This window comes from Trichoplax adhaerens, genomic scaffold, assembly GCF_000150275.1.
Source record: "Trichoplax adhaerens TRIADscaffold_22 genomic scaffold, whole genome shotgun sequence".
Lineage (NCBI taxonomy): Eukaryota > Metazoa > Placozoa > Uniplacotomia > Trichoplacea > Trichoplacidae > Trichoplax > Trichoplax adhaerens.
Genome location: NW_002060963.1, coordinates 223,958 through 237,973, shown reverse-complemented (window position 1 = coordinate 237,973; position 14,016 = coordinate 223,958). Strand labels below are relative to the sequence as shown.

At 35.6% G+C, this 14,016-nt stretch overlaps 2 protein-coding genes across 2 annotated transcripts; one reads left to right on the top strand and one right to left on the bottom strand.

Annotated features, from left to right (window-relative positions):
• Positions 1 to 3,931: 3,931 nt before the first annotated feature.
• Positions 3,932 to 9,540, top strand: TRIADDRAFT_61221 (uncharacterized protein; the record flags this gene model as incomplete). Its single annotated transcript, XM_002117209.1, has 20 exons — positions 3,932 to 4,019; positions 5,487 to 5,563; positions 5,793 to 5,894; positions 5,940 to 5,951; positions 6,120 to 6,209; positions 6,454 to 6,511; positions 6,601 to 6,692; positions 6,780 to 6,899; positions 6,968 to 7,061; positions 7,147 to 7,196; positions 7,282 to 7,365; positions 7,450 to 7,647; positions 7,732 to 7,821; positions 7,921 to 7,994; positions 8,075 to 8,225; positions 8,441 to 8,512; positions 8,646 to 9,047; positions 9,121 to 9,219; positions 9,325 to 9,372; positions 9,442 to 9,540. 20 exons carry the CDS (start codon positions 3,932 to 3,934, stop codon positions 9,538 to 9,540), a joined length of 2,100 nt encoding a protein of 699 aa, XP_002117245.1.
• A 1,619-nt stretch (positions 9,541 to 11,159) lies between these two features.
• TRIADDRAFT_63147 (expressed hypothetical protein) lies at positions 11,160 to 13,808 on the bottom strand. Its single transcript, XM_002117151.1, has 4 exons — positions 13,642 to 13,808; positions 12,495 to 12,641; positions 12,071 to 12,145; positions 11,160 to 11,613 (listed from the first exon to the last, which is right to left on the bottom strand). The coding sequence occupies exons 1-4, from the start codon at positions 13,697 to 13,699 to the stop codon at positions 11,576 to 11,578; spliced, it is 318 nt and encodes a 105-aa protein (XP_002117187.1). The 5' UTR covers positions 13,700 to 13,808; the 3' UTR covers positions 11,160 to 11,575.
• Positions 13,809 to 14,016: the final 208 nt, after the last annotated feature.

Sequence of the window (14,016 nt, the reverse complement as noted above, 5' to 3'; positions counted from 1 at the left end):
ATTGAAACAACTTTACCAATTTATCGCGTAAATGACTGTATCGATATTATTATGATTTTATTATAAGGATTTTTAATATCAGTTATATTAGATACATCACCAAAACTTATCATGGAATATTAACAACATTATTGCTACGAATTTACAAGACATTCCTGCACATTTTATAGGCGAAATGAATCATTTCTGAATGTTATCTCTAGATTAATGCTACAGGACCTGTCACGTACGATACCGACGTAAAAATTGTGATACGATTTCTATTTATAGCCTGATAGTCAAAGATATTATGTATTTCACCCATATTGCAAAATTTTGTCATTGTTTGTTGTTAAATGAAAATATTAGTAAGAAAAATTTGATCCAACACAGCATTTATTGATAGTTAGTTACAGTAGTCTATGTAGTAGAAAATGCTTGTTTTAAGGACTGCGCATTCGCCCAAACGCATAGCTGCTTTAATCATTTCGAAATTCATATCCTTTATGTCATATAATTTAAATTTACCATTGATAATTGTGTATGTATGTGTATGCATACTTTGGACCAACTTTGCAGACGAAATACTTGTAGATAGGCAGGATTACAACCGATCATAACATTCATGCGACTCTAACTAACAATGAAATATATTTAATAGTACTATTAATCCTGATTATAAACTTTAAATTGGCGTTTGTAAATTTTCGTCTACCTAAAACGATATTAGTATACGTCTAGTATGTAAAAGCCATTTAAGAGTAATTATTGATTCATTTATTTAGAGCTTTATTAATAGCAAAATGTTAAGAATTACCTCATACCGAATTGTTTAAATAAGAAAGGAATGGATAATATCGTGCATTACTTTACGCATCGACCAACAACGTCCGAAAAATGCGAATTTTATCACAAGATCTATAGAACATATGTCATAATTAAGAATCAACTGATATGCTGTATTAAAAAATTATTTATAATTGCGAAATTGTGCACTAAAGCTTTATATGCGTCTTTCATGTAATGCGTATTTTATATACATTACTCTCATTAGCCGATTGTATAGATTTTGATGTATTACTAACTTCATCATGATATTATTAAACTATATCTCTTTTGATGCGTGTATACTAACATATGCACGTGTAAATATCCGTATATCCGCAACATTTGTTTGTTCCTGTGGCTTTTGAAGGCAGTTGCCAACAAGAATCATACAACAAGGCTGGGCTGCTCATTGCTCAGTAAGCTTTCTGTAAACTTATCTTTGCTAAACTTTAATGATAGACTACCGTAGCATGAAAAGCTGTTTACAGAGTCACCAACCATATCGTTTAGACTGTTTATTTAGTGATACGATCACGTCATAAAATGGATGCAGTATTGTAGACTGACAGTAATAATGTACGGCAAAGTATGCCTTAGTGTCTTCCAATCAAAATCCGAGGATAGCCTGTTCTATTTAGGATCTTACTATAAACAACTGGCTTAAAATACTCGTATGATAGCTTAGTCATATCTTTGAAATTGATTATTTGTATTTGTCTATCATTAACCCTCCTTGACCTGCCCTCAGTATTGCTAAACTGAATAATAATTCACTTCAATTTTAACTAGAATACGTCCAAGCAAAGCTACGTCTTCAATACCCGTATAATAATTACAAACATAGCCTCCATAGTACCAACCTAAAGTGATTGTCTAGTTGTTCGATGGGGAATTGATCTGGTATTTCACGCAATAGTATCACTACTTTAAAACATACTCGACAAGAAATTCAAGGCAATCTTGCAAATATCCATTGCGGTAAGTAACACTCACATTTTGTCTTCATGACAATCAAGTGAATTGGTATGTTTAATGATCATGCTAAAGCGTCGGATCGGTTTCAAATTGCAGACATTGGAGTAAATTGTCAGCATAACGAGTATAAGGCGTAAGCGTTGATTTTAAACGAATACAATACTGTTACATGGTCGAGTTGCCATAGCTTACTCCGATTCAACAAATTAGGAGGCAACATGGATCAAAGTCTCGGTAGACAGTATGCAATAATGCGATTATCTCTAGCTTTTGGCATAGAATAGGTGGATCAAGTCGAACCTTCGACAGGTGTAATCATACGCTGAGCCAATTTTTCCTTTCCTAGCTCTCCCTCTCAAAACACATTGACATCATGTTCGGTTATTTTCTTTCTTTCTTTCTCTATTTATTTATTTATTTATTTATCGTTACTTTCCCCAGCTAATTCTAGATAGCCGCAGACGATGCATTTCTTTTATGTTTTCTGAACTCTATCTATTCAAGGAAAGGATACAAAAAAATGGATAGGCCAAGGAGAAAACCTTTCCGATCACCCTCATAGTACAGTACAGTACAGTAGTATGTGACACAAATACAGTAGATTGGTGATATTGATATCGGGTACTATTGTAGCGTATTCTTTGATACTACTGAATAGAAGTGATTTCTTCTACCCTTTGGCCTTATGATAACGTAAAGGGAGTCCAAGTATCAATCATGGTTCAAAGACGATATCACAGTGAACTGATTGAAGATTTAGAAGCTTATTCTAATTCTTACTACCTATGTCGAAGAGGGTTTGCTATATATCACTTTAGAGAACTTGCTGAGTTATTATTGAAACCCTTGACTCCCCAATCCAGCAACATGCATGACTGATTGAACAGCACATGGCTCTCCCTCGTGCCATACTGTACGCTGTTGGCTCTCAATAAGGACACGCTATGGGCAGAAACAGTGATGTATAGCGACGCCTACCGTGTGAAGTGTAGTGGAGTCACTCGACTGCGCTTCAGACGATGTTGAGGTCCAAGAGTGAAATGGACCGGCACTGTTGGGATTTTTTGTTTGCTTTTACTGGACATTTTCCGATGTACGGTACACTATCGGAAGTGTGTAAGGTGCTAAGGTATATACTGTACTATATATATGCACCGTTGCGTTCCGTCCGGTCAGTTTCGGTCTGTAACAACAGAGGTCGAATCAGGACCGTCCAAAAGCTGCATAAAATGGGTACTGGTGCGGTGCCAGTTGCGAGTACTGACTGGTACGGTACCAATTCCCAGTACCAGTACGGTACCAGTTGCCTGTACCAGTACGCTAGGCACAGACGGTAGGAGAAACTGACTAAAAGAAGACCTTACAGGCTTACATCGAATCAGGACCGACCAAAAGCTGCATAAAATGGGTACTGGTACGGTACCAGTTGCCAGTACCAGTACGCTAGGCACAGACGGTAGGAGAGACTGACTGAAAGAAGACCTTACATTGAATCAGGACCGTCCAAAAGCTGCATAAAATGGGTACTGGTACGGTACCAGTTCCCAGTACCAGTGCGGTACCAGTTGCCTGGACCAGTACGCTAGGCACAGACGGTAGGAGAGACTGACTAAAAGAAGACCTTACATTGAATCAGGACCGTCCAAAAGCTGCATAAAATGGGTACTCATACGGTACCAGTTCCCAGTACCAGTGCGGTACCAGTTGCCTGTACCAGTACGCTAGGCACAGACGGTAGGAGAGACTGATTAAAAGAAGACCTTACGCGCTATGAAAGAAACTGGTACTGCGCAGTCAGTGAGCGCAGGAAAGGTCGTCTAGCTCAACGACTATACAACACGCCGTACACTACTGGCTACTGTAGGCTAGTGACTGTCGTGGTGTGCCACTTCCGTCAAGCACCTACTGGCTACAGTAGTGACTGCGGGTTCCACACAAGTTTGCATAAAAACGCGGACAAACTGCCATTGAAGAAACTGCTTGCCATCCAACTGAAACGGTGCTTATGGTAGACTACAAGTCTTCCAAACCGATTTCAATCTTGCAACGAAGCTAGTTAAAGGAACGCTCTGTTAAAGTAATGTCGAATTTTCAACACAGGCCAGTCCATGCACCTACCACATCCAATGTACCGGCGACCCCAGTCACCATGGCTGGTGTACCACCACCAATGGCTAGAATGCCAGTGACGATGCCGACATTCAATCCGTTTGCTAGGCCTCCAATGCCGCCCAATGGTTAGTGATGTCGTCTATTCTATGTCATCGATCATATTGCTCAATTACACTCATGTTAACATAGCCAAGATGGCATAGTTCAGTGACAATTCTTGTCGTGTTGTCCATCCTAATCGTTCAACTTGATTTGCAATTGTTATTTTTCAATGGCTTACTATCATCAAATGGTTCTTAGTAACAGGCAAATGTATCAACTCGATGTACTGATAGGGTAGTTAAGGTGTATCACCTCCACTCTCTCTCTCTCTCTCTCTTATGCTAGATTGATATACACAGACAGTAGACTCTAGTTAGCTAAGGCCAAAGTAATCGCATAAATGTCCTTCCATCATAATTAAATATCTCTGTCAATCAATTACTCCGTGATCGATAGATGTATAGGATAGTACGCATGGATACCCTTGTTTGTAGTTGGAGATAGATAGTCTGGACTTTGATACATTTCTTAATATTCTTTCGTAAATGCCTTTGCTCCACAAATTACTTGCATGATGGGTTGTTGTTGTCATCGTTTGTTACTCAACTCCCTTCGACTGGTGAAATACTACAACCAAAGTCATATTTTATCCCATCTATCTTGAATTCATCCCATCGACTGCAACATATAGCACTGTCATCATTCTCTTCAGACAGAAAACGTCGATTCCGATAGAATAGTGCAAGGAAATAAACTCTATTCTTCAAGGCTCATCATGGAAACAGGCAACGTACAACCATAGACTACTGGAAATGATTACGTAGTCATTTCTGGTAGTCCATGGTACAACAGTCTCCTGGCTGCTATCGTACTATTATCTTGTATCAAAAAAAACTTACTGTGCCACTTAATCTGCAATCAAGCTCTATACCAGTCGTTGGCACAGACATGATCGGCATCAATTCAAGTTCAATTCGTAATCTTACTTTTTAAAATGTCAGCATCAAACATTTTCCTATCGTTACAATGATCGCGTCTAGAGAATGATAATCTCATTGACGATCTTGAAATCGATCGCTAGATCGTTACCGTCAAGAAAAACTATTCGTACGAAGGCATTTCGCAACTATTTGCTACCATACTTGACAAACTGCATTGGATCGATTATGCCCTTTCTACTTTGTCAGCCAGCTATCTCAATTCGTTTCATTGCGTTAAGATTCTACATGTTCTCATAATTAACATAACTGGAAATAATTTCAATGTAGAAAAGCACAAATAATAACTATAAGCGTTCTCTTGGTAGTTTTCTCCGCGTTTGTGATTGAAATATTTACAGTAGACACTATGTACTGTATTATCACCTGTATTGATAGCTAATTTGCCCTGTCTGTACTCTGAAATAGTCTATGATAATATTCAATGGAGATGATTGGCTTAGTAACACGATTATAGAACTTACTCCAAATGTTGCTAAAATAAACCAGTAGTACCTAAATTTTCTAAATAACACGAACTTTTAAATCAACCTCTCTTTATTAACCTGATAGCAGCTGCATTGCGAGGTGCTCCTGCGGTTATGCCACCGGTTCCTCCTGGGGTCGGAGTACCACCTCATATGATGCAAGTAAGTAACTTTTCATCGGCTTCCTGGTTACCAATTTGAATAATCTTGATAATATTGCTTATAACTTAACAATTACTTGATAGATTGAATACATGATATCCAAGAATTAATTTAGAGATGATACTTTGTTCAATACCATAAATACTAACAGAATTAGCTGGCCACTTGTAACAGTAATTGTTCTACGGTTTACTTATATCGATTCGACATCATTTTACATATTCTGTAGAGTATACCACCGATTGCTAATTCCACTATGCCACCAGCCCCGCTACCTACGACTACAACTATTGCACAACCGGCTACTAAACCTGCTACACAACGTCAACAGGTAAATTACGTAACTATTTTAAGGCATAATTTTTCCACATTATAGATGTCAACGCATGTAAGTGTTTGACTGCTGCCTTGAAGGTATACTGCTTTAAAGATCTTTTACTGTTGATTATTTCGCTATATATATATATATCTGCTGCATATTTGCACAGTATTGCATTTACTATACTGTAAAGTCTAATTTACGTACTAAAAAGTGATGTCATTAACGTTGGCTTAGGAAACTACGGAGAAGCCTAAAACTACAACTGTCTTTGTTGGAAACATCACTGAAGTAGCGACTGATACATTTATTAGGCAGTTACTAATGGTATGTATCATATGTAACGTTTATCGCTATATATTTCAAAGTCACATTTGCATTAACTATCAAAACTATGGCTAAGGCTTATATATTACAGTAGTATAGATGTAGATTTTAATAATAGTAAATGGAATGAAATGGCATAAATAATAGTTTTATGTCCAATTGCTGTCGAAATTAAAAGTCGCTGTGATCTAATGACTCCGAATAATATCCGTTAATGATTTTTATACATCTTGATGCGAAATAGAAATGTGGTACCGTAGTTAGCTGGAAAAGAATTCAAGGAGCAACTGGAAAATTACAACGTAAGTTTTATCTTTCGTATGTAGATTGACCTTAGCTACAATGCATCGAGGTCATTTTAACAGATCCACCATCATTACTTATTGCACAGCTTTCGGATTTTGTGAATACGCTGATCCTGAGGCCACATTAAGAGCATTACGTTTATTGCATGGTTTGCAAGTTGGCGAGAAAGAATTACTGGTAATGCTTTCTATGTTCCTCTAACCCAGTGTACGCGATATAATTGACTTTCAGTTTCTTATGAACCTAACTGATACTTTCTTACAGATTAAGGTAGACGAAAAAAATAGAAAACGACTAGATGAATATCTCGCTAGAAGGAGAGCGGAAAATAATTCTGATACTGTTATGGATATTGAGTCAGCTGATCTATCGCCCGATCAGGAGGTTCAGATGCAATATCATCCCGTTTAACAACATTTTCAGTATACTAACGGTTTCATATTCTATACTAGGAGGAAGACATCTCTGTCAAAGCGGAGATTGACATGTTTTTGAAAGCTAACTGGAATGTTTTAGCTGGTAAATTACAAAACGAATTCATAAAAGGTACTTCTGAGCAACATTGATGATTATAAATGTATCATTACAAATTTTAAAGGCGTAAGATATATAAATGTTTTTGCTATTGTAGAGTCTCCTAAACCCTCATCCATGATGAATATTAAGTTAGCACGCTCTGAAGTATGCTATGAAGACATTTGATCATAATAATTCATGTGTCGCTATAACGTTGGATAATAATTTTTTATTTTCATTTGCATTTCAGGAAAATTTAGAGGACTTAGAAATGGATGCGGATCAAAAGAACTTAATTAGCCGTGAAATACGAATTTTTAGAGAAACATATAAGGTCACTTAATGGTCTTTAAAAAGTGTAAACCCAATTGCCATGATTTTATATGACGCTATTGCATATGATATCCCAACTTAATAGGATAAGAAAAGTGACAAAGAAAAGGAAAAAGAAAGTGATCGGAAAGAAAAGGAAGTATCACAAGAAACCGATAGAAGGATAGAACGTGATATTAGAAGCCGAGAACCGTCCGCTGATCAAGAAATGGATGAAAATAAAATCATAGAAAAGCGACGATTAGATAGGAAACTTCGAGAACGAGAGTCAATGTACAAAAGCGTAAGTTATTGATTGCGAATATTTTTTACATTCCTCTTTTAGAATGATAATTACTTATCGATCTTTGGATGTACAATTTTGTAGGAACTCAGATCGTGGGAATCCAGAGAAAGAAAAAAATTACGCGAATACGAAAAAAGTGCTGAACGCGATTCAAAATTAAAGAAAGAGACGGTATGCTATATACTTACTGTATAATCCCACTTATGAAGTCTAAATTTGGTTACCTTTGATGACCTAATGTAAAATCTTTTATTTTTAAATTGAACATAGGAGAGAGAGATTCGGCATTTACTCGATTTTTTAGCTAAATACGATGACGACGAAGATGATCACCGTTATTATAAGTAATTTTTAGGAAACCATGAAAATATCGTTGTTAAAATTATGATAATGATATATTTATTCTACCATGTATAATGTTTAGGGGATCGGCATTTACTCGTCGCTTACGCGACAGAGAAGCGGAAATAGCTTCTGATGAACGCGATAGACAACGTGAATTAGAGGAATTAGAAAGAAAATCCGAACGAAAACGAGCAAACTGTTCACCACCTGCTGAACCTGATGAAAAGCCGGTAAGTTGTATACAACGTACATACGCGTATCGATAATACACTGTAGCAATTGTCAATGGCTACAAATGAAAATTCGCTGGCAGCATCAATTTTCTACGATACAGAAATTAATCAATACCATTTCATTACGATTGTGTAGTCCGTTGAAAAATATAGAATAAATGTCACTTTAAGATGGTTGTTTAAAGCACTTACAAATAAAACATAATCGTTAGGTCACAAATGAAACTATCACTTCAAAAGAGCCTCCCGTAGATACGACCAGTTCATCTCAACCGATTATTAAGGTAACAACAACCTTAAGGGTACAGTTCGCGGTATGCATTTATTAATGTAGTCAATTATGTGCAATAGAACAATCGAAAGCTTTCCCTCATATTAATTTTTAACTGAAAGATGATTTAACATAACGTAATATAGGAAATTCAAGATGCACCGGTTGATAATACTAAAAAGAGACCTCGTGACGAAGATGAGAATGCTCAGCTATCAGCATCTGAAGAAAATAAAAAAAGTGGCTTCGGACTTAACATGAAAATAGGATTATCAACTGCGAAACAACAAAATCCTGCACCAAATACTAAAAAGTCGAAGTTCGAATCTGTATTTAATAACGAAGACGACGAAAGCGTTGCAAACGAGAAATCTCGGAAACGAAAGTTAGTACCTCTCGAGTACACCGAAGAAGAAATGAAGGCTATTACACCAGTTGTTATGACTCCTGATGAAAAGAAGAGAAGAATTAAAGCAATTATGGAAAGTATTCCGTCCGATAAAGAAAAACTTTTCGACTACCCATTAAACTGGTCTTTAGTAGATGAGGTATAAATATTTGCAAACTTAAAGTTGTATTCTCGTGCATAGTTGATCTAGCTAAGATATTTGCAAAATTTAGTCGCTAATAGAGAAGCGAATGAGAACATGGGTAATTAAAAAGATAACCGAATACATCGGTGAAGAAGAGCCAACCCTAGTTGATTTCATTTGCGAGAAGGTGAAGTTTTGCACGACAAATATTCAACTGACATTTAGAAATAAAATTTTGATACTTAGTTTGATGTTATTGTAAGTATTAATTAGCATAATGTTACCGATACAGGTTAAAGAGCACAACTCTCCGGTTTCCATTGTTAAAGATCTAGAAATGGTAAAATATGATGTGAAGAACAAAATGATATATGCAGTATTCCAATGACCTAATTCTGTTGTACCATAGGTTCTCGACGATGAAGCTGAAGTTTTTGTTATGAAATTATGGAGATTACTGATTTATGAAACAGAAGCAAAGAAAATGGGAATAGTTAATGTCAAATAGTTGCTTTTAACCTTAAGAACTTTATCTCGACTTTAAATAAAGAACGCCTGTTTTGGATATACGTTTACTTTAACAACCTACTACTTGTAAGAAATATTTCAGTTGCATTTCCTCCGCTGTACAATACAATTAAACACCTGAAAAGTAATTAATTGATAATTTATCTACAGCTGTGTACCCTGTCTTAAGATATCTGAAACTTTAAATAAAGTATTAACTTTGGTAGTAATTACTGCGATGTTGGTCTATGGTATTAGCCATGAATGAGTCGTGGATGCCCATGAATCCATCAAGTCACAGTCACCGATACGTTGAAAATAGCGAAGAATAATATTTTCAGTATACGCGGTAAAGATGGCACAACGGTACATTTCTAGTTTCAAGCATCATTCAGTAATCGAGCGCCAACTGATCATATAGAGTACTCTAGTTATTTGCTGTAGCACCCAAGAGCTCAGTCAGTATTTCAGATATAACGTATTGACTATTTTTAGGTAATATGTATGACATATACATAACTGCCAGCTACCTTGGTAATGCGTATCATGAGTTTCCAGTTTTCAGTAATTTAAAGCACTGTAAACTCTAGCCTTATGTTTGAAAGTTTTTAATAATGAAATCGCAGGAGTACTACATGCAACGTATTTTTGTGCCTTAAAAATTGTATAGTTTACTATGTGTTACGTGATGTCATCGCGACGGCCATAAAGTGATGTAAAAAAAAATTAATTTTATGTGACGTAATTATATCCTTACCAGAAATATATTCTAGAAAGTCGGTCAACCGTAAAGCATTTCATGTCAGAAACTGTAGAATATAACAAACTTACGTAAGTGTTATCATCTTTCATTTTTTTGCTACACTAATTGATGATACGTACAGTCCTTGATATAAATCAAAGCAGTCTTCATGGAAAGAAAGCTTTTATTAATTAAAATCCATGATGTGAAGAAATACTAAACCCATTGACATTCAGATTGATAATCCAGTATAATTCAGTCGCTCTTCAATTACTTGATACTACGATATTTCAATTTTATTCATTCTTGGGCAATATTTATGACTATCTTAGGCTTAACCGTAGATTAATTATGCTATGCTCGTTGAGAACAGATTTTAAACAACGATGAAAACGGCAAATGGAAATGCTAAACTTGTAAGTTCTAGATGCTTGATAAAGAGCGACTGTACTATTATTATCAAAAGTTTTTTAAATTTGGGGTTACACTACCCGTTCATAAGTAGCGCAGTATGCGTGTATGCGATACCATAATTGTAATACTCTCGCCCTGTTATGAAACTCAATCACGGGTGATAAATCTATTTATTTATATCGCTATTATAATTATTTACAGTAATTGTCATTAACCAGTTTTATTTTCATCGCGCATATACGACACGGTATATTCGTACCATTATACACGGACTTCTAGAAATATAGGTGCATCTAGAATTTCTTGCCTTATACTCAACAAGGTATACCCCTTTGCGCCATTGCAGTACCATTCAAAAAATAATAGTCATCACATTAGCCCAACGAATTACAGTTAATTTGAAAGACCGGACCATTTTAAGAAGGATTGCACATTGCTAGTATAAACGTTATATGGTAAACCATTATGAATGTTCTAAGCCTATTTTTATTACTGTTTATAAAATGCCTGGATCTAAAATTATTATTAGTCTATTATTCGAACGAACGACAAAAAAGTACTGTAAATTATATGGTAATATTAATTGCTTGTTAAAATCGATGTTGACTTAAATTAATTGAAGAGTGTTATTAACCACGGTTTAAAGAAAACAGCGTTCGGATCATAATGTCTAATAGAATTCATTTTCATCTAAAGTTATATAAATTACAATATTAATGGGGAAAAACGGTAGAATCATGATTGATTATTGGACGAAAAACAATTATCCTTTATACGTGTATAATTATTTTATCTATTGCAGAATCTATACGTATTATTACTACTGTTGCAATTTTGATAATTTTTTTGATACCGTCCGTATGTCTCTCATGGACTACCATTATGAACTATTAGCATACTTTGCAACTTCGGCTTTGCCTAGATGAATTCAACAGACAAGAGTAGCATAACTTAGTAAATCCAATTATATTCCATATCTAAAAACGATATGGGCCCATCAATTATCCAAGGCTAACGTTCCATAGCGCATGAACTAAGCAGTAAGGATACTACTACAATTCAAAGCGATTTAAGCTATCTATTCAGCTGATGCGATAAACAGCTACGTCATATCATCGTGGCTACTTGAAAATAATACTTGTATATTCACAATGCGTACTTACCGACTATAAATATATATTATATATACATACTGAAATTATAAGTAACAGTGAAAGATATAAAAAGAATCGAGTAAGAATCTACAGTACTTCTAAATGCTATATATCCGATTCCTATATGCTGACTGTATACGATCAAATTAAAAATACAAGTATATATATACATATAAGAAGTAGTCTTATTAACACTGTACCCATGTCGCATAAGAACTTACAATCTAATCCATTTGCATGGCCTGGTCGACGATCAGTTTCTGGTACTTTCAAACCAATAGGTGTTGTGCACCAGCCTGTAAAGAGTAAAATTATTGATAACACATATTGCAAGCAGATGAAGATTCTATGTATAGTCGAGATACCGTGCCGCACTACATTGTTAGGTACAATATGTACATTATTGGTATTTTGACTTTATTGTCGTCCTACTAGTTAAATCACTTGGAATAGTTTTATTCCCTTAGAATAATTGCAATGGCAGTACATATGCCCATTCTATTTTTGCGATCGTAATACAGTACACTGATGTTTTGACATCATTAATCTGAGAATTACTAGCCAATCACTAAAGTCAAATGCTTTTGCAAGGCTAATTCTACTATATTTCCTTAAGCAAAATTATAGCATCCATATACCACTTACAATATCCAGTGCTTCCACTGCATTGCATCAATTTGTAGTAACCTTCTTCATCACATTGAGGCGTATAGCCACCAACCATATGAGGTTCACCATGTTCCAAAATAGAAGCATGTTCTTGTAAATAAGCCCAGCATGGAGGCAACTTCACTAAAATTTTACCCAGTCATAAATAAACAGTATTCAGGCATTGAAATCAGAGTTCAACTTTTTCTATTCTAAGAAAATATTATTTTCTTACAACAACAATATCATGCTAAAGAAGACAATGTGTAAAGGTATTGATTAATGTTGAGTAATGATCACAAGCTATGACGACCTATGACCTAATCTTGCATTGCTGATACTGTAGGCGAATAAGCGCACAAGCTATTCCACTTTCATCAGACATTAGACCGACAAACATGGCAATCCATAAATCAAAAGTTTAGTGCCCAGTCAAGTGCTTGAAATTTTACAAAACTAATAGTTGGATATTACTGTTGAAGCAATGATCCTAATACTGTCATAGCAGATATTACAGTTGCATTAGAAAGAAAATAACCAATATTATGACCGGTGTGGTTGCAGCAGTTGTTGAGGACAGTACAGTTTACCGTATGACTTACTTCCAGACTCATTAAACCGTACGTTATTATTATTGAGATTTGAACTACAGAAAGTCTCTTATTCTTGACTGATATTTGTCCATTAGGCCGGTTCAGGATTGTACATTGACTAATATAGGCAATAGAATGGCAATTACTGCTGACTTAATCCTATACACTCATCTTGTAAAAAGAAGACAATTTTTCATCATAAGAGATATTCAACCGATGCCTTTTACATGAATTTATCATTATTCGTCGATCATGATCAGTAACGTCGGAAGATAAACTACGTCTAACAACAAAAGAGTTGATTTGCATTGATGGCGCACTACTTGGCACTACTTTTGATGCTAACCAGTTCGTCTTCAAAACGATTCTACGTCCAACTTTGGATAATTTAGGAAATCGCTGACACCAACAACATGCATATCCATACTGAAAAAGCTAACGCAACCCAACCTGCTGTCCTGTATCCTACTGTATGTACACTATTCCTAATGATAAACAACTTTCTCCTGTCCTATTTCAAACTCATCCAACAGCACAAAGAATACACATACCAGCTGAAACTGTTCCAATGCAAAAGATGATAGCGATAATAGCCAATGTCAATTTCATGGTGGACTATTTAGCAGGGAATAGGAATGGAGAAGAAAAAATCAACAATCTTGCGACAGCCAAAAAAAAATCAATCTCAAAAACTGTTCAAGACCTCGAACGTATTGACACATACTGAAGAATCGCCTCGCCTTTATATCCTTTACTGAGTGCTGGATTGTACTGTAGTGTATCAGTTGGTACTGTCCAGAAAGAATGTTTACAGAGTCAATACAGACTATACTGATAGACCATAAAGGTATTGAACCGAACCGAACTCAGATTTAGTTACGGTACATTACAGTACAGTACAACACAGTACCGTACCGTACTGTACT

Excerpts from the sequence above, each read along its gene's own strand:
- TRIADDRAFT_63147 (XM_002117151.1), bottom strand. The coding sequence starts at position 13,699 with ATGAAATTGACATTGGCTATTATCGCTATCATCTTTTGCATTGGAACA. Across the intron at positions 12,146-12,494 it reads CAGTGGAAGCACTGGATATT|GCTGGTGCACAACACCTATT; the intron begins GTAAGTGGTATA and ends TACTCTTTACAG. Across the intron at positions 11,614-12,070 it reads CCATGCAAATGGATTAGATT|GCAAAGCCGAAGTTGCAAAG; the intron begins GTAAGTTCTTAT and ends GAATTCATCTAG.